At 31.3% G+C, this 24,754-nt stretch overlaps 2 protein-coding genes across 3 annotated transcripts in view; one reads left to right on the forward strand and one right to left on the reverse strand.

Moving 5' to 3' along the window:
- Positions 1-17,714, reverse strand: part of LOC118188382 (protein Cryzl2-like) — a 41,746-nt gene extending 24,032 nt beyond the window's left edge. The window contains exons 1-2 of one of the 2 annotated variants that reach the window (XM_085823230.1): positions 17,242-17,700; positions 6,548-6,644 (exon numbers count right to left, since the gene is read on the reverse strand). In XM_085823230.1, the coding sequence (XP_085679356.1) occupies positions 6,548-6,644; positions 17,242-17,535 (391 nt within the window). In that variant the 5' untranslated portion in view covers positions 17,536-17,700. Of the gene's footprint in view, positions 1-6,547; positions 6,645-17,241 lie in introns of both variants that reach the window. The other variant, XM_085823231.1, reaches the window with a different exon arrangement.
- Positions 17,715-18,239: 525 nt separating this feature from the next.
- LOC118197752 (elongin-C) lies at positions 18,240-18,980 on the forward strand. Its single transcript, XM_035369292.2, has one exon. It carries the CDS (start codon positions 18,337-18,339, stop codon positions 18,679-18,681), a length of 345 nt encoding a protein of 114 aa, XP_035225183.1. The 5' UTR covers positions 18,240-18,336; the 3' UTR covers positions 18,682-18,980.
- The last annotated feature ends 5,774 nt before the right edge of the window (positions 18,981-24,754 follow it).

Raw genomic sequence — 24,754 nt, forward strand, 5'->3', positions numbered from 1 at the left:
ACAAATTAGTTTTTTAATACTACATCTGTAGGAGAAAGTCTGTGTGTGTGTTTGTTCGCTAATAACTCAATCACTACTACAGCTATCATCATCAAACTTTCTACAATTCTTTTCTGGGTCCTGGAAAAAGTAAACATCCACTTTTTTTAAGAAAAAATAGGTAAAATCAGAGATATTAATTAAAAACGTTATACTGAGGATAATAATTTTCTTCATACTTGGTCCCTTTTAATGAAAACCATTAGTACATTAATGTTCCAAGTATACACCAAAAACTTCATTGTCATGTGATGCAGGCAATACAGTTGGCACTCTTTCATTTAAACAACCCTTATAAATATCAAACACTGTTTCCCATAAATGTTCATCATTAAAATAACTTCTCATTCTTTGTGTTCTTTGTAATTACTTTGCTTTTTACATTTTACCTTCCATTACACTCTGTATCATGAAAATTGTTACTTTTACCATGTTCTTCCTTTAAAGTTCGAACAATCAATCCTCTTATAATTTATATAAAAATTGTATGACGCTTCATTAGCTCTAAAATGATGCACTTCAGAAAAACTAATTATAAATATAATTTTTAGGTTAGGATGGGGGAAATAACCAAATAAAAAAGTACGGCCTCATTCAGCAAACAAATTCTAATGTGACATTTAGCATACTGAACAGTACGATCATAGAATTTGTGTTATGGGCAGCATGGAGTAGTAATAAGAAGCAAATTTTAATATCACTATTTAATCACAGTCAATACATTTACAGCTCATTCACACCCATACATACATTTTCTCTTCACTAATCTTAGCAACCAGTATAATCTTAGAGATATAGAAATAAAAAAGAAAGGTACTTTTCCATTTCGCCGGCACAAATCGCGCCAAGCAGACTTTATTGGCGACAACATAAAGTATACACATAAAAAAATTTTAACAAATGTTAGTTCCAAGAATTTTTTATTTTGAAGGCATAGACATTTTAATATTGTTTAAAATTCTGTAAAAAGCCAATAAATAAAGACAATAAATTTGTAAAAAAAGACATTAATTTAAGAATTTACTATGCTTTCATGGTTCAACATCCCGATTCGCCGGTTCGTATCACGTGACCCGAAAGGATTTCACCTCCCATAAAGAACGCTACAAAATTCTAATTCTCTCAGTAATTATCTACATTAATTTGAAGTTAAATCTTAATTTAGAATACAAGTTTATATGCAAGAATTATTTCAATTCGTACGAATAGCTTACTCAGAAATTATGTAAAACTGCAGTGCTTTACTTCGCTAATGCATTCTCATTAAAATTGATGAATTAAACCCTTGACTTTGCCTTTTCTATATTTTCGCCTTCGGGTGAGCAGTGTGATTGCATTCTAATTGACTTAATGACAGCGAATAGCCTATGGAAAATTTAACTATCTGGTAAAACGTCTATGTAACTGCATGCCAGTATTGAAAAAAAAAATCAATCTGATAATAAATGGCTATGACTCGTTTTGAAAATGAGGCATAAGAAATTATCAGCGAGGATATTCCGTTTGGCAACAGTTGTACCATTACTGGCGACTTTATCGCCTGCACCAGCAAAACGGAAAAGTACCAAAAGAAATTACTATAACAGTTATGTGATGACTATTTCGCATGTAGAAAAATCTCCTATTACATTTACAAGTGCGAAATATAATTAAGAAAAGGGTTTCAATATATAACACCTTTACAAAAAGATAGGTATTTTTATTGAGGCATGTCTGTCAGAGCAAATTAGAAAAGCAAAATAATAATACAGTCAAAAGTCGTTAATCCGGACTCCTCGGGACTTCAGCGATTCCGGATTATCGACTTTTCCGGATTATAGATCATCAGTTTAAATCTGGTAAGATGGCATGCAGAAACTATAAAATTAAAAATATGAAACCGTAATTTACGAAATAAAGAACAATTATGATTTAAAGAGTATCAAAATTTACAAAAAAAAAAAAAGCTTAATATTTATTTGTTTACTTTATTAAACATTTCTTTCAATGTAAGTTGTTTAAGTTGCTTCGTTTTATGTGATAATACTTTCTCTTTAATTCTATAAACAGACATAATTTCTTGTTCAGTTACAAAGTTCACTGTTCAAGTCCGATAATTGCTGTGTCGAGAATACCGACTAATTTGTCAATCGAAATTTTTTCGTTTTCAATAATCTCTGTGTCACTTTCTTCACTATCGGAAGCAAATTATAATGACAAGGAATTTGATTTAAATCATATCAAAAACTGAATACATCGAGATGAAATACTACATTTAGTAAGGAATTATAAACCAAATAAAATGAAAACATCTGCCCTGAAGATACGGATAGTGCTGACAGATCAACTTCCAATTCATTGCGCGCCGCGGCGTTTCCCCCCACCGCAGAGCAGCGTGAAATTGAGAAACAGATTTCGGAATGGTTAGGTCATTTTTTGCTGCAATTCCACTTTTGTTTAATGGACTTCGAAACATACTTTCGCTTTGTAGATCCTTTGCATATTAGTAAATATATATTGGAAATTCTATTTGACATAGTCGAAAGTTCAAGCTTACTTTTATAAAATTCCTCTAACAGTCTGCAAAAAATAATAAGCCGTATCCAATTCGAAGATTAAGGAACAACGCAATCTTCAACTGAATTAATTATCTAACTGAATTAGATAATTTTAGCTTAGCTTATACCGTCCGTTATACATTAAACGCGCATGCGCACATGCATATTCAAAGCCGTAAAGGTCTTACGCGCAAGCATCAACGCGACGCATGCGGAGAAAGTTTGTAGCTTTGAGGTGCAGATTATAGATCATTCCGGATTATGGGTGTCCGAATTAACGACTTTTGACTGCAATAATAACAATAAATCAATACGCCAAAATAGAAATGCTTTATTATATCATTTTTGTAGCTTTTTACTAATTGTGTAGTACTTTTTAACAGCCCCTCTTTTTCAACTGTTCTGCACCTTTCTGTCTCATATGAGCATTGTTGTAGCCCCGAAATTTTCCAAAGCAATACAGAAAAAGTCTTGTGAGAAGTAAATTACCTTCATTTGATGAGTTGAAAGCCAGCAGTTAGTCAGCGAGTTCAGTGCAGATTTTAGCATATTCAAGAATTCTAGTTCATCAGGTAAAGTTATTATGCATTCAAACCATTTCTCAAGAAGTATGCAAAGGCCAGTAAAGAATGACAGCACTCAGTAAACATTCCCTCGGTAAGCACTCGGTAAATTACATAAAGCCACTTTATGAGAATATTTTCAAGAAAATAAAAGAGGTTGTCAGCAAATATGAAGAGACATTTATGATAAAATTCCTAATGAACTATAAATATACATCTTGAACACATTAAGTTTTCAGCTTTCCAACAATTAAAGGTCATTACCCTAACTTCAACCATATAACATAATCACATGTTAGACATAAACTGCACTAGATTGTTATAATATCAGGTAAAAATAGTCTGTTGGATATTTTAGAAAAGCTGCACAACAAAAGTGCTATGACAGCCACACCACTCAAAAGAGAAGCACTTTGGAGAGGCAGAAATTTGTTTGGCCAGAGAATAAGTCTCCTCTGTCGAGCAGATGAAAGTGCCAAGTTTTTAAAAGATTTGATTTAAAAAGGGTCAAATTTATGACATTCCTCCAGATGACAAAAAGATGAGATTTCTATCTCTCATGTCAAGAATAAACCACCATAAAAATACAATTTTTCTAATGAAAAATCAATCTTTTAAGCTTCAGTGCCAGCTGATAACACCTTTTATCTGCCAAAAGAGCTGCCCAAGAAGTGGGCACAGAATGAATACCTGTATGGACCAAACTTTAAAAATATGTCTAAAACACTGACTCTACAAAATCCAGAGATAATCACATAAAAATACAATATAAATTATTCCTAAACTAATTAACCTAGACAATTATAAATTCATCAAAATATCAATATTTCTAGGCATACTATGTATAAATTTCAGTTCAATGAATAAATTATTTTGGTATTTAGATATTATCTCATCAACATGAAAGTCAGCTACCACCGAACGATGAAAGTTGGTGGAAATCCCTGCCAAGTTTGTTCCAGATTTCATGCCTCTTTATTTAATAAACTATCAATATCAATATTTGACACGTTTCTCTTTTTTTTTTTTTTTTTTTTTAATTTCTACTATTCTGTTAAACTGTCTGATTTTACCTGAAGTTCTGTTTAAAATACTGCGAGTACAAACTTCTCACCTATAATTGTTCTATGTACTTACAAGGCTTTGGCTAGAAGTTATTGAGATTTAGTTTAAAATTTAAAATATTTTTTGGTTCTCACCTGAAATGCTGGTGTGTGTCTTCTGTTCATCTTACTTAATTGTTAATAAAAGGGCCTTTTACACCCTTCTCAAGTTTCTGTAATACTTCTTAAGACATAGCAATAAGTTGCTTAGAGTCTTATTTAGGTCTAGTCACAAGTTACTTTCAGTAAAAGGCTAGTATCTTACAAAATAAAATATGATAAATTGTTTTGAAAAAGTTATGTAGATTGATGACATAAGTGCCTATGTTTATATTTACTCTGATTATTTATACGTATTATATAAAAGATATTACTAGTAACTTTAAAATTTTTCTTTATTAGTACATATGTGCATGTAACTTTACGAGTGTACTTTTATAACTGATTAAAACTTTATATTGAACTATCAACATTTCAGAAGTACACACCCACCAAAACAAACATGTACTAGGTGCATACACAGGTTGCTATATAAATAATTTTTGGACACTCTGTGGGAAGACTACGTAATTTTTTGTTAACTTCGTAGAGTTCCTCACTCTTTTCTTCTAAAATGAATGTTGAGGAAACTAGTGAACTGTTAAGCAACTTATCACTGAGTTCAAATAACAGAAGTTATAGTCTTAATAAGGGATAACTATCCTTTATTTCCACTCAAAATAAAATGAACAGTTGGCCCCTTTCTCAGGCATACAGCAAAACCTCCACCCGGGCTTGAACTCAAAATAAGAAATAAGAATTAACTAATACAGACTTAGCCGAAGCTAACAACTATTTAGCATAACATAGCTGGCCCTAATTTAAACTAGCCGGCAAATATTAGAAGTCACATAATATATGACCAAGCATAACAGCTTCTACACAGACTTATCCCGAAGGCAAACACGTGCTACTCAGGATTCCTAGCTCTCTCTCTCACAAATTAAGTTGAACCTTCCTTAAATACTACTTCTAACTCATTTGCATTCAACTCTATTCTAAAAACTTATTCCAGTAGGAAGTTGTAAATGGAAACAAGAACTGCTAGGAAAGTACATAGAAATTAAAATAACTGTTATAAAATTAAAATATACCTTACAACTTACTGCTTTGCCTCGTGAAAATGTTTTTTCACATTTCTGACAGAAGTGCAGAAAAGTCATGATAGAAAGTATTAAAAATTATAAAAATCTGATTTAAATTTAAAAACATCATTCTTCTCATTCTTTTACACTCGCGTAAAAACTTCTGGAACTTAAACTGAACACCCTTTCCTGTTCCTATGAGACATACTCTGTTGGTTTCAGTTAATGTTGAGCAGAAGTTTCTTCAACTATAAAGATTTTTTTTTTTTTTTTTTTTTTTTTTTTTTATTTTAGCTTAAAATGTCAGTCCCAAAATTTGGAAATACTGAGCAATGATGCAACAGATATCTTAAAAGACAAGAACAGCCATATTTTTGTTATAGGGAATAATTAATGCTTTTTATTACAATGTACACTTATTAAAAAATGAGTAAAAATATTAATACAATTGTTTTAGAAACAAATAAAGTATTTCATAGCACCTTTTTGTACTTTTATATAAATATTTTCAGATCCTTTTTTAATTTCTTTTCTGAAAATTTTGAAACTTAAAATCCTTTTACTAATTATAATGCTTGATACATTATAATTAGTGAAAGGAACCAGTTAGAAGTTCATGTGCACAATGAAAAATAAGACTTTTAAATTGTATTTTTTTATGCATTTCCGGCCAAGGGATAATATCTCTGTCCCTATTAAATTGGAAATTTGGAGAAAAAAAAAAAAAAAAAAAAAAAACCATAATCATAGCTGATCATATCTTCATATGGCAATAAGGGGGGAAAGGCAGATGTTTCAACTCTATGGGTATTATGCTTTCTTCCAACAGACATCAGCTACACAGAAAATAATTGCTTTTATTCCCTGCTATTTTGTCAAACTCACTTGAATCAAAAAACCTTGTTTTCATATAAAACAACTGTTTAAAGAATCATGAAACATGTTTATAAAATATACTCAAATATAGCGTAAATCCTCTGTGAACACATAAAATACCTTTTTGTAAGTACAATGACATTAAATACAGCATAATACAAATGAACAACAATTTATCAAATGAAAGACGTTACAAAAAGAAAAATGTCTTTGGATGGACAATACATTCAAGGTCTCAGTTCTTAAGATATAAAAGAATTAAAATGTTCAAAATATCTATCTACAGCTGATAAATATCTACTTACCAGGTACAAATGGAAGACTGGGTTTTTGATCATATTTTTCGGAGCAAATTAATGTGTCGGCTACATTTACTGCACAATGATGAACTTTTATGAGAATCTGTAAGAATTTTACAAAGCTATGATTTTAGTAATATCATACTAAAATAATTTTTATATAATATTAGCATATGTAACTGATCTGACATAATTTATTAGCTGCGGCAAATATTTCAGTCAATCAGCATTAGAAACATATACAGTACAAAGTCTGTAATCCGGACGTCCATTATCCGGAATGATCTATAATCCAGACATCAAAGCTACAAACTTATGCATGTGCGCAATGCGTTTACGCATGCACGTTTAATGCACATGTCCGTGAAGAAAGTGACAGAGACGAAACGAAAATGAAAAAATTTCGATTGACAAGTTAGTCGGTATTCTCGACACGGCAATTACAGAACTTGAACAGTGGAACTTTGTAACTGAACAAGAAATTATATCTATTTATAGAATTAAAGAGAAAGTATTAGCACAAAAAATGAAGCAACTTAAACAACTTACAATGAAAGAAATGTTTAATAAAGTAAACAAATAAATATTAAGCTTTTTTTTTTGTAAATTTTGATACTCTTTAGCTCATAATTGCTCTTTATGTCATAAATTAGGGTTTCATATTTTTAATTATATAATTTTTGCATGCCATCTTACCAGAATTAAATTGATGATCTATAATCCGGAAAAAACCCTAATTCGGAATCGCCAAAGTCCCGACGAGTCAAGATTACGGACTTTGTACTGTACTATATAATAAGCAAAATTGTAATGACCACACACCATTTTTAGACCACTTCCTACATAATATTTATAATATAATCAAATTTAGATACTCAAATATTCTGCTCCTTACTGAGATATCTTTTGGACCATGTGTATTTCAAAGTAAATATGACAAGGCTCTCTCTTTCTTACTATAAAATTTATTTTTATTTTATACCATAACATACAAATTTGCAAGTAAATTTTATCCATTCTAGTTTTCATGAATCATTATCTCTATGATACAATTTGGTTTAAAATTATGCTTTGACAAATCTACATATATAATTCAACATATGCAAAATATGCAATCAAACCCCACAATAATGATTTTAAGGTTAAATATAAGTTTGGTCCACTATGTCTAATTTGATAAGAAAAAAAAATGTCTATCTCACAAAACAGAGTAAAAAGTAATTGATGAATCACAAGAAAAAGCTAATTAACATAATCACATCTCACAAAAGAAGTGAATAAAAACTCTAATTTTAAAAAAATCACATTAAAGGTTAATTATGTACAATTACTAAATTTCTTTTTCAGTTCCACCATATAATAACTTTACAGGATAATTACTTAGAATAAAAGACTAATTTAGAATGTAAAATTCCCTTTCCAATTACATATCTGCATGTAGAATACTAAATTTGTAATTAGCATGTGTCCAGATAATGCTAGATCATGACTTAATAACATAATATTAATGGCAAATACAGATTCATTGTCCATCGACTGTGAAAAACTAAGAAGCATGATTTATTACCAATTATGGATAAGCATGACATCCCAACACTCATAACATTTATGCTTTTGTCCGATGTAACTGCAATTAATTCTTGATAAGCCTACTTTTTTTATAAACAAAAAAATAAGAAATTGTATACTTATGTATTAACATGTCCTCCTTAATAAAAGTCACCAGATTTTCAAAATGTGTCCCACTCTGGCAACCATGCACAAAACAATTCTTCAATTTTAACATGCAATGTTGCCATTTTCATATTCACATTTTTTGGTCATATCCAGTTTTTCTTGGTTTTCATAAGGTAATCATGGTTTCCCCTCCCCTTTCACTGAACTCAATTTTGAAGTACATACTTGTGAGATTTGACCACAGTGGAAGAAAGTGAATTAAAATTTCTGAAAGGATATAATATTTTGCTGTAAGACTGCTACTAGGAAAACTGTTTTGACGCTATTCTAAAGCTTTGTCACAAAATTTCTGTTGGAATAAAAGAAATAAAAATCTGCTTGTCAGTAGATTTTTTAATTGATTTCGATAAGACCTAATTAAAATGCAATATATATATATATATGCAATAAATAAAAACTTTGTAATCAACAATCTTCATTCTTTTTTGTTTTCAAATAACTACCAAACATACCCTAAGCAGTTGCACTAATGAGTATGATTAATTGTTATTGCTGTATCTTTTTCTTAAATTTGAAAAAAATCGGTTTAAGGCCTGTAGAATCACAATAGTGATTGCACTCTGGTTCACTTACAGCTGATTAGGAGAATTTACATCTGTTGAATGGGGAAACAAACAGCTAGATATGGCCGACAAAACAGCAACAGTTACTTACAGGAAGTCTGCACTCATAGACTTTTAAACAGAGCCTTCAATAAAATTCTAAGGTTCTAACAAAATAGCAGAACTCAACAAAATCCATTTTATGAAGAACAAATACGAAACAGGTTGAATAATTCCACAGCACCCTCTATTTGGAGGAATGTGTACACAGATTGATTTATGTTTTAGTGAGGAGTTGCAGATAGAAATGTGACAATTTATTTAGAATTTCACAGTAATGATTGGTGCAACTTCAGATGGATCTCCACCAATTTTCTAGGTCAAAGGGATAATACATAAATCGCAGCTTCTTTGAATCATGAACCATTTTAGCAGTGTTTCTTCAACATCCTTATGTTTGGCTTTTTTATACCTTTTCTCCATATCCAAATTTTAGCATCAAATACCAATTTTTCCACATACAGTACAAAGTCTTTAGCCCGAACTCGTCGGGACTTCGGCGATTCCGGATTAGGGGTTTTTCCAGATTATAGATCATTAATTTAAATCTGGTAAGATGGCATGCAGAAATTATAAAATTAAAAATATTAAACTGTAATTAATGAAAAAAAGAGCAATTATGATCTAAAGGATATCAAAATTTACAAAAAAAAAAAAAAAAAAAAAAAAGCTTAATATTTATTGGTTTACTTTATTAAGCATTTCTTTCAATGTAAGTTGTTTAAGTTGCTTCGTTTTATTGTGCTAATACTTCTTCTTTAATTCTATAAACAAACATAGTTTCTTGTTCAGTTCCACTGTTCAAGTTCTGTAATTACTATGTCAAGAATACCGACTAACTTGTCAATCCAAATTTTTTCGTTTTCAATAACCTCTCTGTCACTTTCTTCACTATCGGAAGCGGTACATCGAAACACGCTTTCGCTTTGTAGATCCTTTGGCAGCTCCAGAATCGGAAACTCTTTTTGACATAATCGAAAGTTCAAGCATACTTTTCATAAAATTGCTCTAACAGTCTGCAAAAAATAATAAGCCGGATGGATCCAATTAGAAGATTAAGGAACAACACAATCTGCAACATTAACTAAAATAGATAATTTTAGCCTAGCTTATACCGTCCGTTATACATTAAACGTGCATGCATAAAGGTACTTTGCACATGTGTAAATGCATAATGCAAAAAAATTGTAGCTTTGAGGTCCGGATTATAGATCATTCTGGATTATGGATGTCTGGATTAAAGACTTTGTACTGTATTAGTAATCACAGACATGAAACTGTATTCTCAGTATATATTTATTTGGCTACATCCAATCCATATTTTTCTAATTGTACTCAGTGTACTTTCAATGCAGAATGATATACATTTATTGCTCGCCAAACAAATATGTTTCTGACACTGAAAATTTCCTCAGTGCAGAGCAAAGTGAGTTAAGTAAGAATATATGTGATGTTTTTTGGCCCATCTGGAAAATATTTTTTTCTTGCAAGAAATCGTAATGGGACTGTAAAGTCTGCCAGGAGCTGATGAAAATGTATCTATTTAAATGAGCCACTGTATCTATCAGACATATGGCATTTTTTTTTCAGCAGTGAAGAACATAAAAATCTCCAATCCATAAAGTACTACTTGAAGTAACTTGAAAGTAAAATGTTAATAATGCTTTAACGGGGACTAGAATTAAATCATCATGAATAACAAAATTTCAAATGTAAAAAAAAAATTAATTAAAAGCAAATAATTAAATTAAATGCAAGTAATCATCGCCATTGATCGGAAATTAGTTGACTTTTCAAGGAGAACAAACCAACTCCCATTCAATGAACAATAATTAAGAAATAAATACAAAGGTGTTTCGTCCTTTACTCAAGCAATAAGGCGATGCCAAACCGGCGATTCAAGCTAGGCCAAACATTTCCGTGAATAGAAAGGATGAAGAACCAATGTAGAGAACCAAAGAACTCAATCCGATTACGCATTTTAGCTAATTCAACTTAGAGTGAAAAGCAATTTCCTGTCCCCCGACACCCTCGTGTTTATGCATTTTATCTCAAAACTCTTTGTACAAATTAAACTTTGGAAATTGGCATTATGAAATAGAATTCAAAGTAATTGAAATAAACATTAGAAAATTACAAAATATAAGAACAATAATGCAAAAAACAAATCAAAAATTAAATATTAAAAATATTTTTACAAAAATATAGTAAGAAAAGGGGATGTACATGAAGATATAAAGGCCAGAAAAAGCATTAATTAACTTATGTTCTGTCTAGTGGGGAGTGGGCAAAGTGTTTTCTCTGCGTCCAACACAGAAAGGTTATGTTTCCGAAATCTTTATCGGCAGCGGGGCTTTGAATTATATCAGTCGGTATTTATGGTAGTGGAAATTCTTGAGGGACGTATGTTGTGGAGCTCTTGAGTGAAACCTTCTGTTAAAATTTTTTTGAAAATACTAGTGAATGTAAATTAATTCATTTCTGGATAATATAATCAATATTCTTTAGTAAATAAATTATTATTAACTTACTTTGCAGCAATTGCGCAAGTAGTAGAATAACTCGATTTCGCACTAAGTGAATTTAAGATCATACAACATATTATACACATTATTTCAACATATTAAGTAAAGGCAAAAGTATTAGTTCAAAACAATAAATATGTATATATGTAATAATATGCTGTCATGACAATGTTTTCTCTCATATACAGTGGTGGCCAAAATTGTGGACACTTCTGGAAATTTTTATGTTTTTGAACTTTATATGCTTAAAGAAAATGTTATGTTTCGCAAAATGCAAACTTGTATATATCATTTTAAAGAGAATTTATTACTGAATTCAATACAAAGCACAAAATTCAATTATGTGCAATACAAAAAAAGTTATATGTACTTTAAAATAAATAAAAAAAACACAGTTATGAAGTGGTTTGTAATGTCTAGCTTTCCTGGCCAATCACTGTTCTTGTTCTGAGAACCAATCAAATGTCAGTAACTGACAGTAGTAGCTGACATCATGTTTACACTTGAAACAATTCATTATTTTGCTTTGTTCTGTAGAAGGAGGACCTGTTTCTTATACACTGCAATAACAAGTAGGAATTTTTGTAAAAATGTTTAATATTTAGTCAAGAACCAATGACATCAAATAAAAGAGTAGATTGGACACCTACAAAGAGATGTAATGTTATTGTGTTACGAGAAAGTGGTCTTTCCTATGCTGAAATTGCAAGACAGGTGGGTGGTTCAGTGACTAGATCTGGAGTCCGAAAGTTTTGTTTACAATATCAGGAGACAAATTCAATAAAAAACAAAGAAGGAAAAGGCCGAAAAAGGTACACCACATCTATTTATGACAGAAGAATAAGAAGACTATGTCTCCAAGATAGAAAAATGTCATCAGCGGCCATCAGAAGTGATCTGAATGTTGCTGGTGTTTCTGTCAGTTCAAGAACAATCAGGAGAATATTAACAGATGTTGGACTGAGAGGTAGAATTCCACGAAAAAAGCCTTATCTTAATTTTCAGCAACGAAAAAAAAAGACTACAGTGGGCAAAGGAACACATTAATTGGACAGATGATCAGTGGTCACAAGTTATATGGAGTGATGAAACTAAGATATTGTTATTCGGTAGTGATGGGCGAAAATATGTAAGACGTAGAATAGAAGAGCTACATCCTGACTGCATTCAAGCAACTGTGAAGAACCCAGTTAGTGTTATGTTTGGTCATGCATGTCAGCAGATTGTATTGGTCGCCTTCATGTCGTCGATGGGACACTGAATGCCAGAAAATACATTGACACTATTCTAGAACCAAAACTTCTACCTTCCATCAGAGATCTCTTTCCCAACAATGCTTCGTTTATTTTTCAGCGGGATTCTGCTCCTTGCCACATGGCCAAAATATCGAAAGAGTGGTTTCGTACAAAGAGAATTAAATTGTTGTCATGGCCAGGAAACAGTCCTGACCTCAATCCTATCGAAAATTTGTGGCACCGTTTGAAAACTCTTGTCTGAATGGGGCACTCATCAAATAAAAGGGAACTAATTGAGGCTAAAATTGTTTCCTGGCATCATGTAATAACGAAAGAAGAGCTTAAAACTCTTGTCAACTCAATGAAACGTCGATGTGAAGCTGTAATAAAAAATAAAGGGTACCCTACTAAGTACTGATAACTCACTGCAATCATCACTATCTAATGTATATCGATAACTATTATCGTTTAACTTTTTTTGGTTGATCTTTACATTATGGTAACTTGCCATTTTTTTGGCGAAAATTTGACGACCAACTCTCCTACAGCAACCCTCTATTTTTTTTTTCCCGCTGCCATTTTGTCTTCACGAAGTAAAGACATGTTTCTTTTCTTTTTATCTACTGAACACTTCTTCCAACAATCTACTAGCCGAATTACACTAATGCTAGAAATTTTATCTAACAAAACTGCTTAATCATGACAAATATTCACTGCAAAATTGGGGAAAAGTACACAATACCATACTCCTTACGCGTTTTTCAAAATAACACATACACATAAACCATGTACACGCCGACTTATTTTTACTTAAAAAAACATCCCAGAATTGCACAAAAATGGCATTGCGCACACTCTTCACTATATCCATGTACACTGCTTTTTTCTCATAAATTAGAAAAATTTCACGAAAATACATGACAATTTTCTCAATCTTTAAACCCGGTAAAAAGATTACCTGATCGCGAAAAAGTATTTACCCTTTCCAAATATGAACATTTCCACATATAAAATAAATAAAATATCCAAAAACTTTTACCTCTAAATCATCTATTACATTATACACGTCACCAACGAATTCATACCGTAAGCATTACAAATACTTAGTATCAAATATTTAAATTATTTCCATGCACGCTTACTTCAACTTAAACGTATACCAAATTCCTACAAACATAAAATTCACAAAATAACTATCATTTAATTAAAATATCACTAAACCATGTACACGTCAACTTATTTTTACTTAAAAAAACATCCCAGAATTGCACAAAAATGGCATTGTGCACACTCTTCACTACATCCATGTACACTGCTTTTTTCTCATAAATTAGAAAAATTTCACGAAATTACATGACAATTTTCTCAATCTTTAAACCCGGTAAAAAGAACATATATGAAATTACCTGATAACGTATACCAAATTCCTACAAACATAAAATTCACAAAATAACTATCATTTAATTCAAATATAATTAAATTCAAAAACACTACTTAAAATATAAATGAGCACATACATTAAATTAATAAAAATTACCTTACAATCCTAATTACTTTAAACTAAATCATTGCTAATAACAATTTTCCCAATAATACCAAATTCCTTTACTTCCACCTTACATTTAGAACAATGCATAAAAATAATATCCTCAAATAATTAAAAATACTAATTTACCTAATCTTCTTCAGAATCTTGATTACATGTCCGATAAACTTTTCTTTAGTTACGGCCATGGGATCCAAAAATTCACGAACACTGTTTCACACAACACAGAATAAACCAAATACAAAATTTTCAGATTTTTCCCCGATTTCCCCCCTTTTCCGATTCAAGAACCGTAATTCGTCCATTAATATCACATGACATATCCCATGATCTCTCATTTCCCTCACACAAAATAATGCGTAATCGGAACTGAGTACTGCTCACATTATTACCAAAGTCCCAGGTAGTAACCTTTATCGCCTCCAAAATGTCGCCAAACTACCAGTTACCATATTGTAAAGATCAACCCTTTTTTTATATTGCAAATAATTGAATTATGTGTTTTGTATTGAATTCATTAATAAATTCTCTTTAAAATTATATATACAAGTTTGCATTTTAAGAAACGTAACGTTTTCTATAAGCATACAAAGTTCAAAAACATAAAAATTTCCAAAAGTGTCCACAATTTTGGCCACCACTGTATATATGTTTAATATTATATTTATATAAATATTTGCAGGAGGTTAAGCTGTTGTTGGTGGGAGAATGTTGGGTTTCAGATGATGTGAAGTTATGAATGTTTTCATTTAATTTTATTTAGGTATTTTTTTTTTTTTTTTTTACTTTTGTTTCTTGCATGTGGCAATCGAAAGATGTGCAACATTTAAAGTTTCGAACGAAAGTTGTTTAGTGTGTTGAATTTCGCGACTTTGTTTTATCATTTAATCAATTTCATTTACTATTCTGTTTGCATATAATAATCGCTGTTCACCACAGTAAACAAAAATTTGCTATTCTGTTTACGCTTAAACTCACTTCGCACTGCTCTGATCTGATAAGCGTATATATTTATTTACTCAATAATTATTTACAAGAATTGTTTATTCTACTATTTTATGATGAATTATATAGATAGAACTATTTTTTTACTTGCAAAGCTGTTGGACTTTGTTTTACTCATCTAGTATTCTATCATCTGATTTTACTAGTCTGTTTACATAAAATAACAGCGTTTCACTACTGTAAAATTTAAAAGTCACTATTCTGTTTATGTTTAAATATCACATCTTTGTGCTTTCATTGCTGCCAAAATAATTTGCCAAGTTTTGAAGGCCAAAATAGTTTGGCACCAATTTACCCCACTTATGGAATATTAGCCTAATATTTAATTTAATAGAACTTTGGGGTTGGGGATACTCAGATAACCGGCACTTTGGGAGCAATATACTAAAAAAACATAATGGAAAATTCATTTTTACAGAGTCATTTTGGTGGCAAACATTTAACAGTTGCGGCTAATAAAACTTCAAATATCAACTATAGCTCCTTTTTTCATTCACGGAAAATTGATGAGTATAATAGAGAGTACAGATAAGAGTGAGTATTTTACAATGAAAAACCACTATACTGCCACAATTCTATTACAAAAGATTAGTTAGATCATTAACTGCTTGTTTCTTTCCCATGAGCTGATCGGTAATTACTATTTTATGCACATGCACAGGTCGGTAACCATTTATTTCTTGCCAATGCAGAAATGTGCAAAATTCACTTTCTCAAAAAGGCCGTTACAGAAGACGAGTACCGATTACTGTGTACGTGAAAAGAATGACAACGTGCATAATGCGAAGTTTGTTCAATTCTAATTTGCAAGAACATGAATTTGCTAAGGATGCAAAACTTCAGAGATGTTACTGAAACAAAACAAATAAGGATCAACCTATTCCAGTCTTTAAAAGCTGAATCTCTAATACAGCCTCCAGTTCATAAGAAATTATTTCCTACTTTGTCTTCCCTGAATAGCACAAAACTAATAGTTATAAAGATTCTAGATCAGATAATTTTAGGCAGTTTTTGGATGCTGTTAAAGAATTCCATGTGTCATACATATTGAAGGAACATAAATTTTATAATTAGTCAAAACTTCCTTTTTGTACTGCATCTATTTCCATTTTTATGTTATTTCCTTGTTTGATTTAAAATGCAGTGTATTGAGATTATTGAGAAAGGGCATCGCACGTTAACAGGAATGGTGCCAAAATTGGTAAATTTTCACTATGGGATATCCTGAAATATATTTTTTCCAAGTTATTTAGGAGGGGCAAGTTGATAAAAAAAATCACAAAATATCGATATTTATTGTAACCTGGCAAACACTATCAACATATCAAAGAAAATAATTAAAATTACAATTTAAAATACAAATTCAAATAGTTAAATAAGGATTATGTGATACATTAAACATACTATATTATACTACACATTGCTGTTATTTTCCCCATGTACACAGTAATTTATTTTCACTTTAGAAAAATCAGAAAATTGGATAAATTTAGCATCATGCACAGCATCAGCAGTGCACATATTAAATATCATATACATTATATTAAATCGCCAAGATAAATTAAATGATACACCAAAGTGTATTAAATGACACATATGATGAAATTCCCAAATTTGGCAAGGGTTGGAGATACACACAGCCTTTTATTTACCAGTTAAATAATTAGTTTTAGTTTATATAAAAAACAATATTTTATTTAAGTTTTGGTATTTATCTACATTAGTGAAAAACTTTTTTGAAAACTAATTTATCTTTAACACATACATGCAATCTACACCTCAATGTTATTTTCCAAACTGAAACATTTTACATCATAAGACTTGGCACTTCAAGGACAAAAAATTTTCTTCCACAAAATTAACCACAATGTATAAAGTAACTGAGTTGTCTCGAAATAGTTTTCGGAAGTTGCTTTGCAGAAGAAAACCCGGGTATGAACCCCCTAATTGAAGCTGTTTGCGCTGTCTGTTCATTATCCCATACTCTGCTGAATTAACAGAAACTAAATAAACAGAAAATCTTTTATCTTTCAAAATTTGACAGATGTACCTGAGATTCCTTTAATTTAGATGGCCTTGAAAGTTCCACGAGTTCCAATTCTTCACCATATTCCTTGAGAATGGCAGCTTTATAATGAGATAATCGTTTATGAACAAAATCACCGTTCATTTTCCCATTCACAGTACTCTTGCAAGCATCAAAGGAAGCATTTAATCTTTTGAATATTCGGCAATGTACATTTGAAACTAAACTGAAAGAGCGTGCACATTGTAGAAACGTGCTCGAAGAGCATGTACGAAACGTTTTCGAGACGTTAATCATGTTTGAAATGATGGAGCACATTATATATCGTTAATTCAGTAATTATTAACTACAGCAATTCCCATGAAACATAATCAGAAATAACTTTCACGACTTTTCATTTTGATGTTGCCGCTAAGTTCTTCACCTTCCACAGTGTACAATAACAATAACAAAATGAATATTGCCAATCATTCAAAACAAAATGTACGCAAAGATTTTACGCAATAGATAACAGCGGCACCCATTGTTCTGTAATGGAACAGATCTGATAATCCTAATATTTTCTACACATTACAGATATTATATGCGCATTCATTACAAATAATCTTAGCTACTTTCTGAATCTGAAATTTGTTTATGCAAAATACCCTTAGCAACAATAAAATGCTTAAGAGGGGAGAACATAGACACATAAAAACCATAACCATAGAAATTTTAACAGTACTAGAATATGGTTGTGTATTTTTTAATCTGCAAAAATGTTAATTCTGCTCGAATTAATGGAAGCAGTGTTTTAAATAAGAACTTATGTTTAAGTAATGTTTAAGAGATGAATCAGCCATAATGATTTATAGTTCAGAACTCAGATAGGCCATGTAGTTTACTGTCAAAGCACATGCATATTTTTCAAATTCCTATTTTGCCTAATTTTGCAGATGTGTTTAAAATGTTTCCTATGAGGAAAAGTGTAGTAATTTTTTTGGAAATGTTTAGAACCCACTTTCATATAACTTCTACTTCCACTTCCACTTTATTCACGGCTTCCAACTGCCATTACTTCTGCGTAGGTTCCTGGACGTCTGTGAGAATTTTCGTTGGAATAATCTTATTAAATTAAAAATGCCTGATAGCAAAGAAGAACCAGTATATGGAGGATGTGAAGGCCCAGATGCTATGTATGTTAAACTTATTTCATCCGATGGTCATGAGTTCATAATTAAAAGGGAATATGTGCTTACATCTGGCACCATTAAAGCCATGTTGAGTGGTCCTGGACAATTTTCTGAGAATGAAACGAATGAAGTAAATTTCAGAGAAATACCATCCCACGTCTTACAGAAAGTATGTCAGTATTTTGCTTATAAAGTGCGTTATACAAATAGTTCAACCGAAATACCAGAATTTCCAATTGCACCTGAAATAGCTCTGGAATTGCTAATGGCTGCCAATTTCCTCGATTGTTGATTATTTTTTATGTATGATTGCTCGTTTGTATAGATTTACTGATAAAGTGTCTTCATAAAATGTGTTACGATGCAATGTTCTGTATGATGCCAGGGGCATACCAAATTTTGTGTTTAGTTATGTAAAGAGAACTGTAATAGTTGGTATGATAAACTTCTGCAGACACACAATGCAGCTTCTTAATTGTCAGTAATATTGTGCTCATTCAGCTCATAAAATTGTAAAATCTGCATTACTTCAGTTTTTTAAATTGGAATTTTGATTGTGTTACCTATAATAAAAGCAAGTATGTAAAACAATTTTGGTTTTGTTTTATTATTCATGTAGTGTAAATTTTATATGAAAAATCGCGCATGTTCATTTAGGCTGTATTATTTGCATTTTATTAAACATGCAGTAGATTATTTGATATGTTAAAAGAAACTTAATTAGGGAGGGAGCATTGTCTTTCTTTTCAAAGGGGTTGGATAAATTTACTTGCTAGAAACACAAAGTTTTGTAAATTTTTAATCAAAAATAGAATGATGAAAGTTTAGCAATTAGTTAATAAAAATATTCTCAGACTTTATTAAGATCTAATCTGAAAGGGGGATAAAATGCAAGCTGCATTCAATAAATATGTGTGCTGTTTTGTACTGCAGAGCATTATTGTTTGATGTTTTTTATTTATGCTCCCAAAATCTAGCAACTTGCTTGAATCCATGTTGCAGTGTGAAATTAATTTAACAGTAATATCTATACATGAAAATTTCAAATTCTATGAGACTCACTGTAGCTTGTGTGTTGGGAGGTTCTTCTCAGGGCTGCACAGATCTAATAAAAAAGAAATGAAACATTTCTATGTGTGAGTTTATAGGCGTTTATTAATTGATTTCTAATAACAGAAGGGTATAATTCTATCATAGGGACCATACGAAATTGCAATAAAAATATGCAAAAGTCCCAAATTAAGCAGATGTGCTTATTTAAGATCACTTAAATAAACATAGTAAATATGTCTCCTTATAATTATACAAAAATTTAGATAGTTCTGCATTCGCATTCAAATATTGGTTTTGGTTAATCTTTGGATTATGGTAACTTGGCAATTTTTTTGGCGACCAACCCTGCTACAGCAACCTGTTAGTTTTTGTTTTCACAAAGTAAAGGCTTTTTTTTTTCCAACAATCTGCTAGCCGAATTACACTTATGCTAGAACTTTTATGGAACAAAAGTGCTTAATCATGACGAAGATTAGGTGCGAAATTGGGAGAATGTGCAGAATTGCAAACTGCTTGCCGTTTTTAAGAATTCCACATACAAGGTATCCATGTACAAATCGACCTATTTTCACTTAAAAAACCATCCTTGAATTGCACAAAAATGGCATTGTGCACTCCCTTTATCCATGTACACATTGACCTATTTTCACTTAAAAAGTCAAAGAAAATTGAAAAAAATCCAATTCTTCTTACTCTTGTAAAAAGCGCCAAATAAGTGGGCGATTCTGTACTTTAGCCAAAAAAATGGAATTGTACAAACTTGGCATTGCACACTCCCTTGACTTGCCAATAAATAAAATAACAGGTAAAAGTTTAGTTTAGGGTACTCCTTGGCGATTTTTGGCAGTACATGGATATCGAGTTTGTGCAATTCTTTGACTCGTTCAAGCCAAAATAACAAGAAAAAGAATTGCACAAACTCGGTATCCATGTACACATTGACCTATTTTCACTTCAAAAAAATCCCCGAGTTGCACAATAATGGCATTGTGCACTCCTTAGACTTTATCCATGTACACGTCGACCTATTTTCACTTAAAAAATTGCAGACTTGTAGTGCACACTCCCTTTACTTTGTCCATGTATACATCGATATATTTTCACTTAAAAAGTCAAAGGAGCACCCAATTCCACAATATAGGTAAACAAAAAATAACATTAAAAACGAAAAACATATGCATTTAAGCACTACCAAAAGCAAATATTCACTTACTCTAGAAGGTCTTTAGTCTGTGGTACACAAAATTCCTTAACAGCATCCTAAAATTATCTGAATTCGAATACGTATATCGCCGTCGCCACGTAAATTCACAAATATAAGAGTCAAAAATATCCTGCGTAGTTCCCGACTGTCTGACACTTTTTTCGAAAATCTCTCTTCACCACACTTTCGTCTTGATGATTTTCAAGTTCTCTTTTTACACCCAGAGCCACGTAAAAATCAAAATATCAATCATACTCAAATGACTTTTTTCAAACCAGGTACCCTGTCTGATCGAACGCTTCACGTAGTGACCATCTGAATTCTTCATACAAATCCAACTAAATGGTTTTTACGTTCGACTAGACGTCCTTCCTACATACAGGACACTTGTAATGGCTACTAAGTAGACCTTTATTTACACACCACTCAATTAACGCTCTTTTCCCCTTTCGTTCCAAATCATACAGAAACTTCAAATAGATCTTAGTACATTCAGCCATTCCAATCAAACCAAGACACACCACAAAAACGCTTACAAAACACCCCAGAACCATGCACCCGATTGTGTCACAATAGTGTTTCCATAACATTCAACTACTCAGGCTACCATAAATGAAACAACAACTTAGGTACCTTAAAGTCCACTCTAACCAAACAACAGCTTTGCGATAATACAAGGGGTACCCTTCAGTTTAACCAATTTTTGTGAAAAGATTTGTTGTTTAATGTTTTTATGTTAGGAAATATGTATTTTTGGTTATTTGTTCGTCTGTGTTTGTTAAGACAGTGGCGAATTTTTTCTGGTTATCATGATAATTTAAACTTCGTTTTAGCTTCTTGATTTTGTTTAAGTGAAAATAGATTTACATGTACATGGACAAAGTTAAGGCAGTGCAAAATGCCTAGTTTGTGCAATTCTCTGATTTTTTTTTTAAATAGGTTGATGTGTACATGGACACCGAGTTTGTGTGAAGTCCCAATCACATTATGTTTCAGCTATGCAGGACTTGACATCGAAAGGGACAATTCTCAGAACCCACAGAATTCCAGGAAACACATGTAGCTAGGATACCATTCTCACTTACGGCAAAGACTTGAACGCCAAACAGTAATCGATTATCGCTTAAATCAGGATCACGTGATCCCTCAGAAACAAAACTTTCGTCTGATTGGTTGTCTCTACCCGGGATCCGAGACATTTTTGGTGAGGTTTCAAAAAATTCTGCGTAGTCGCAACATTGCTTCCGTAGATAGGCGGGACTTCGCTTCAGGCGAGGCTCTTTTTTCTAGGAATCCTCCCGTTTAAACCAGTGCTACCAGAATCTCATTTCTCAGCAGGGACTGTAGCCATGTGTGATAAACTCTTAAGTCTTTAACTTCTTATTTTGGTTTCTTGAAATGGCCATATTTTTTTATCGAATTTTTACCGAAAAATTAACACGCAGAGACAAATAAATGAAACATCAGTTTTTTAACATGTCTTTTTTCACATGTATGCGTTTAAAGGCTTCCCACCACTATCTCCTCCATCCTCCGGGTAAGCAATTCATTTAAATTTTATTCGTTTCAGCTTATCCACTGTTAAACAACGTTCATCCTCTTACTCACCTCAGACATACTCAAGTGATGGTACCCACAGCAAAATAATAGCAAGTTCAAAATCCTAGACTATACCACGTACATGCAAGGAAACACAGGGACTGAAAAGAATAGTAAGAACCCAAAACCCGGGTCCATACGAAAGGGTTACTATTTGAAAAAAAGCGCAGCGGTCTTCCAGATTTCACGAACAACCAATACGCTTGGTGATCTTTGGAGGGAAAAAACCAAGGGGTACAATACAGTAAAGATTAGCTGCTAAATTGCACTGTTGTGAGTGGGTTCTTTACTGTAATACACCCAATTATTCAGTTAATAAACAAAATATACATTTTAAAAATGAGAATTTGACATAAATTTAGACTTAGAATCATCAAAAGAATTCAACTCCATGTTTGAAAATGTATTACATGCCATAAAATCTGTTCTCCATGTCATACAGCATTTGCAGTGCAACTATAACATTTTTTATATAAAAAAGTAGCAAAATACAATCGAGATGCCTGCTGCTGTTTTGTCATAGTCTTGGGCTCATTTTCAAATTATGCTTACATATGATGTATGTCCCAGAAGAAAATAAAAAACTTCAAGATAAATTATGTTTAAAATTTGAGTATTGCATTACATAAAGATGACTATAAGTATATTTTTACAATGCAAAATATAAAAAAAAAAAAAAAAAATCAATTGAAAGTTTTTTAGATATAAATCTTAAAATGTGTGATCGTAGGCAAAAATGCCTGTCCTTTTCAAGTTTCATGTTATTCAACCTCTTTGTTTTGTAACCTAATTTATTCTTTAAATAATGAAGTTTAATTATTTTAAATATGAACTATTAGTGTGTCATATTCATGATAAAAGTTAATTACAGAAGTTTTTTCGTTAACAAATCAATAGAAATAATTTCCACTTCATGTTACCTTGAGAATATTTTACCCAAAATTAGTTTGTAAATCTGTCTAAAAGGAGGAGTACATATTCAGTTACATAGATAAATTAGTGAAGCTAAGTTTGACTATTTTGAATTACTCCCCCTTTAGGCAGATTTACAAACTAATTGGGGGTAAAATAATATCAAGGTAATGAATGGACTTGACATGAAATAGAAGACAAATTATTTTATTGATTTGCTAAATTTTTATCTAAAAATTTACAATTGATTTTTTTATATTTTAAATTGTAGAAATATATTTATAGTCATTTTATGCAATGTTCAAATTAAATTTTAAATATTAATTTATCTTGAATTTTCTTTTTTTCTGGGGCAGCATATATAAGCAAAATTTGAAAATGGGCCCTTGACATTTTTGAGTTTTAGTAAAATGTATGAGTAATGGTTAAATCAGTAATTTTGGTACTGTTCCGTTTTGAGGACCGTAAAAAAACTGCAGCAAAAATGTATGCGCAAAAGTGTCAAATCTAGCAAACGCGCCCATTTAACAGCGTGCCAAATCTAGCGTACGTGCTGATTTCAAATTGCGTAAGTTTAGATAGTTTTATATTTCTTCAGATGCCAGTGAAATACTAGTTTTATTTTTAAATCCGTTTTTAATATCCTATGAATTTAACAATTTGGGAATTGCCCATGACGAAAAGTCTGAAATAGAATTTTTTCAAAGAAAAGGCATCATTCATAATAGAAAATTATGTTTGAACAACCAACGAGATGAAATTATTTTTTAGCAATAGCTCTGTAGCGAAATAGTGATGCAGGAATCCATTCACTTATGTTTACCCTTTTTTTATATAAATAATAATCTAAAATAGTTATTTACTCTTATGCTTCCATTCAGTTATGTTTAGCCTTTTTTATATAAATTATAATAATAATAAAATATTACATGAAATTAATCTTTCATCTAAATTAAAACAATAATCTTAAATAGTTATTTACTATTATACTTCCTTTCTTGCATTAGGATTGCCACAATTATTTTTGTCAGCACTGCCATCAACAATAGTTTGGCGATTTTTTATGGTCCTCTAAACTGAATAGTACCGTAATTTTATTGTGGTGAGAATTTCAATTATTATTTTTGCAGGCTTTAGAGAATTTTCTAGAAGTTTTTCAAAATTAATTTGGTTAAAATTTTAGTTCCGAAGAACAAACATTGAACTTCCCATCTTAATTATTTCTACATAATTCACAGTTATTTCTGTAAATTTATCATGATAGAATTTTATATTTTGGAAAAAGAAAACTAATCATGTGGCATCCAAAATCGATGCAGTTTCCCAACACATGACATTGCTTATTTTGTGCCTTTCCTGCAGCTGTTACATTGTTGCTTCTAAATATCTGCATCCAGCTCATAAGCCTTAAATGAATAAAAAGAAATCAGCTGAGCTAATGACGAAGCCTCTGTAAATGATCAAAGTATTAAAAGTTTTGTAGTATAATAAATAAGCGTGTAGAACAGTTACAAAACTGCACTAACAATATGTGTGCAAAGGTGCTAAATCTAGTAAACATGTCCATTTAATCACAGATTGCATATAAATTTAGATA

The sequence above is a fragment of the Stegodyphus dumicola genome, chromosome 9, assembly GCF_044657685.1.
Source record: "Stegodyphus dumicola isolate Sdum_Otavi_A_Nest chromosome 9, ASM4465768v1".
Classification (NCBI taxonomy): domain Eukaryota; kingdom Metazoa; phylum Arthropoda; class Arachnida; order Araneae; family Eresidae; genus Stegodyphus; species Stegodyphus dumicola.